We start from the raw sequence: 3,975 nt of genomic DNA on the forward strand, positions 1-3,975 counted from the left end.
CCCCCCCCCCCCCCCCCCCGCACTCCTGCCCTGATCTGCTGGGCCTTCCTCCCGGTGGTGGAGAAAGAGGCCCTCCTCCAAGTGGAGTGGGCTGAGTCCTCCCTTCCCATCCCCCCTCCCGGGGCGGAGAGGGCACTTCCTGTCTCCGCAGCAGCAACAATGAAAACCCTGGGGCGATTCTGGGTCCCTGAACCTGTTCTGGCCCCAGGGCAGGGAGTTAAGTGGAAGGGAAGCAGGACTCAAGGGTTGGTGTCGCCCCAGGGCGGGACATCTAGTCTGCTTTAAGAGCACCTCTTTTCCCAAGCAGCCCCCCCACCTTACTGGGCCAAGACATTGGGGTCCCCTAGCCTCAAATATACCTGGGATCCTACCAACGGCTTCCTTTCATCCTGGCCTTGCCACTAGAAGCCAGAGAAGTGATGACTCAGGGAGTGACAGGTAGGCTCTGGGGGGTGGGGGAGGGGTGGAGCTGGAAATGATTCTTAGCCCTCTGTCTGTCCATCCATTCATCCATCCACCCATCCGTCTTGCCCTTCATTCATTCATCCAAGCCACGTTAATCCAGCCTTCATCACGTGCACGGTGAACTGTCCCTCACGAAGGAATGCCCAGAGCAGCTGACGCTATTAGCCTGTGCCCGGCAGAGCTCTCTCCTTGCGCCAGGAAGTGGGAATTGCTGGTGAGGCTAATGGGAGAGCCGGATAAATTGGACGCCCCCGCACCTGGGAAGCCGCCCCCCCCAGGAAGAAGCCTCCCCCGCCCCGCCCTCAGATTGCAGAGGGGGGGTTGACAAAGTTTTGTGGGCACAGCACAAAGGGCAGCAGTAAATCCGGCCCTGAGCCGCCTGCAAGCACCCAGGCTGGGCCCTGCCTCTACTGTTCTGCCCCTTTGGGAGGCCCTGGAGGCTTCAGCACGGAGTTCCCCACCGCGCCCTCTGGCCGTGACCCCAGCGTGCAGGGCAGGTGGGCATCATGGACGACCTCTCGGACGGTGGCCTGGAAAGTCTTGCTGACAAAGCAATAGAGGCCGAAGTTGACCGCCGTGTTGAGCATGGCAGCCATGTTGGCCACGTCCAAGGCCAGGTGGACCCTCCAGTCCCGGTGGACGGGGGCCACATACAGGTGGTAGAGCATGACGAAGATCCGGGGTGCCCAAAGGAGGGCGAAGAGCGTGCTGACACCCAGCAGGATGGCTGTACTCTTGCCCACCCGGGGCCGCGGCCCACTCTGGCTTCTCCTCCGCAGCCGGCAGACGATGGCCGAGTTGGTGACCAGGAAAACGCCACAAGGGATAAAATAGACCGTGAGGCAGTGGGCCCACTTGAGGACCTCGTCCAGCATGCTGGGGGGGTCCACGTCCCTCCACACGTCCAGCCACCAGTAGAAGGGGATGCCCGTGAGCAGAGCGGCACCCAGGACGGTGACGATGGCCCAGCGGGTCCGGCCTGGGGACGAGGCGGCCCGGTGCTGCAGGGGGTGGCACAGGGCGCTGTAGCGGTCAACCGTGAGCAGGACGGCGATCCAGACTGAGGCATGGTTGGCGGCAAACTCCAGGATGTTAGCCGAGCGCACCACAGCCTGGGGCACCTGCCGGGCCAGCACGGCCCCCTGCAGGAGGAAACCCACGAACACGATGACCACCTGGGTGACAATATCCGAGGCCGTGAGCGCCAGAAGGTAGTAGTAGGAGGGCTTCCTGGTCCTGGTGGCCAGCCGGGCCAGGGCCACTGTGGTCAGGAGGTTGACTGATGGCGACAGAGGTCACAGAAGGCAGAGGGCAGAGGCATTAGAAGGGCTGCTTAGACTGTTTCCAAGGTATTATCATTGTCCCTCTCTGCCGGCTGTCCCTGGCTTCTCTTTTTCTCTTTCCAGGCCCTTCTTAAAGCTCACTTTATCAGGGAGGCTCACCAGGTCAGCCCTGCCCCATCCATGCATCCACCGCAGGCCATTGACTTCATCCCGGGGGCAAGGCCTCTGCCTTACACATAGGGAGAGGTGGGTAATTCCCCAAGGCCGAGACCACCTGTTCTTTCCCGCACCCACCTCCCCACCTGCCCCTAGCTCTGTTGCTCTTGGAAGCCGTGGGCCGTAGGGGAAGATTTCAACCGAGCTGAGGGCAGTCCTCCATGAACTTAGCCTAGCACAGTGCCCACTGCTGGGGTGGGGGGAGCGGAGGGTCCCTTCTGGTGAAACCTTGGCTTTAGCCATGGAACACCCCAAATCCTGGCCCCTCACTTTTACTCCCCACCATGCTTTGCTCCCCAAAGACCCAGATCACCCTATAAAGTCAAAGGGTATCCTGGAGTCTGAGATTCTGGGTCTCGGGGTCAGCACAGAGGATGGGCACCCATCGAAGAAGGACCCCCACCTCCACCCCACCCCCAGCTCCCAGAGCCCAGCTTGCCACTCACCAGGCAGCCCCAGGCCCAGCAGGACGCTGTAGTAGATGACAGGGACGACACCCACCACGCACGGAGACTGCTCTGGGGTTTCTGGCCAATGGCCTTCCCACTCCTGGCTTGTCCCACTGCCGTTGGCTGCGGGCAGCAGGGTCGCTTGTGGCGGGCCAGCTAGGGAAGGTGGAAGGGTCGGGTGAGAGCTTTAGGTCTCTCTCCAGCCTGCCCCTGCCCCTGAGAACTTTATTCCCCCCTATTCTCTGCACATGCCCCGGTCAGCATGTGGCAATCCCTATCGCCAGGTCCAGCCCAGCCCAGCCCAGCCCACGCCCCATCGGCCTGACTCCCCCATTAAAGGGAAGAAGTCCTCCGTGGCGTTTCTTGATGCCGTGGACACTATTTCTCCATTGCGTTGCTCGAGGTGCGTCTTCTGCCTGGAAGGACGGACCCTGAAACAGGCTGGCCAGCACGGTTGGGGGGGGGCATGCAGATTCCTGGGCCTCGCTGCAGGCAGTCTGAGCCAGGGTCCAGAGCGGGGCTTGGGCAGCTGTGTTTTCAGTGAGCAGCCTCGGTGAGTCTCACCCACGGTGACTCACGGCAGCCACTCGGCTCTACTCAACGGCCACCCCCTCTCTCAGGAGTGACAGTACTAGGTTTCCTGCTCTTCCTCCCTACAGAACAGCCCTCTTTATAGGTTAGCACTACTGGAGATGGGATGGCCCTGGTTTTCAGATGGGGAAACTGAGTCCAGAGGAGTAAGGTGACCACCTACTTGGGTCCTTGCTCTCCTCAGCCCCCACTTTAGGTCCAGCTTTTGATTTCCTGCTGAAGCCCTCCCCCCAGACATCCCTGCCCTCCCCCGACATTGTCCCCTCACCCCCCTGGCCCAGCTAAACCTAGTTTCCCCATCCACCGCTCATTGGTGATCAGCGTTAAGTCTCTCGATTCCTCACCTGTTCCTCACCTGCCTGCCACTGTCCTCTCCCCTCCCACCTCATTCTGGATACTTTACCTGCCTCCTGCCCCTTAAGCGTCATGATCCTGGGTCCTGAGTCCTAGGTCACCTCGTGGCTTTCCTGGGGGTCCCCGCAGCTCCCTCCCAGCATCGCCAGCTCTCCAAGGGGGTGGTTTGCCCTACGATTCTTCCCGCAGCACTGAGACTGAGCCGGTCAGTGCAGAGAGGTGGGGTGGTGGGAGGAGGGAGGAGGAGGAAGGAAAGGGTGGGGCCGAGGCTCAGGGGAATGAGTCTCTACAGTGGATACCGCTTGGAGCAAACCAGGATCCCCGAGGATGCACAGGCAGGGGTCAGGCTGAGAGGGAGGCTTCGAAGAGGGGGCTGGACTGGGTCTCTGGATAGGCCGCCTCGTGTGCCAGGGCACTCTGGGGCCTGGGCTGGGCTCAGCGGGCATTTACATCCTGAGGGTGAGGACTTCAGGACAAGGCAGAAGGATCCCATCTGTGGCGTCAAAGAGAGGAGGGAACCAGTGCAGGGCAGGGGTGAGGCCGCAATGGGCAGGGCCCAGATCTAGAGAGAGGCCTCATGGGCCAGGTTTGAAGGAGTCAGTCCTGCAGTGGCGGTG

The 3,975-nt window shown here is 61.6% G+C and overlaps 1 protein-coding gene across 1 annotated transcript; it reads right to left on the bottom strand.

Moving 5' to 3' along the window:
• Window positions 1–872: 872 nt before the first annotated feature.
• Window positions 873–3,497, bottom strand: GPR142 (G protein-coupled receptor 142). Its single transcript, XM_040641203.1, has 3 exons — window positions 3,408–3,497; window positions 2,411–2,569; window positions 873–1,744 (listed from the first exon to the last, which is right to left on the bottom strand). Exons 1-3 carry the CDS (start codon window positions 3,430–3,432, stop codon window positions 873–875), a joined length of 1,056 nt encoding a protein of 351 aa, XP_040497137.1. The 5' UTR covers window positions 3,433–3,497.
• Between the last annotated feature and the right edge of the window lie 478 nt (window positions 3,498–3,975).

Source organism: Ursus maritimus, unplaced genomic scaffold (genome assembly GCF_017311325.1).
Source record: "Ursus maritimus isolate PB19 unplaced genomic scaffold, ASM1731132v1 scaffold_24, whole genome shotgun sequence".
NCBI lineage: Eukaryota > Metazoa > Chordata > Mammalia > Carnivora > Ursidae > Ursus > Ursus maritimus.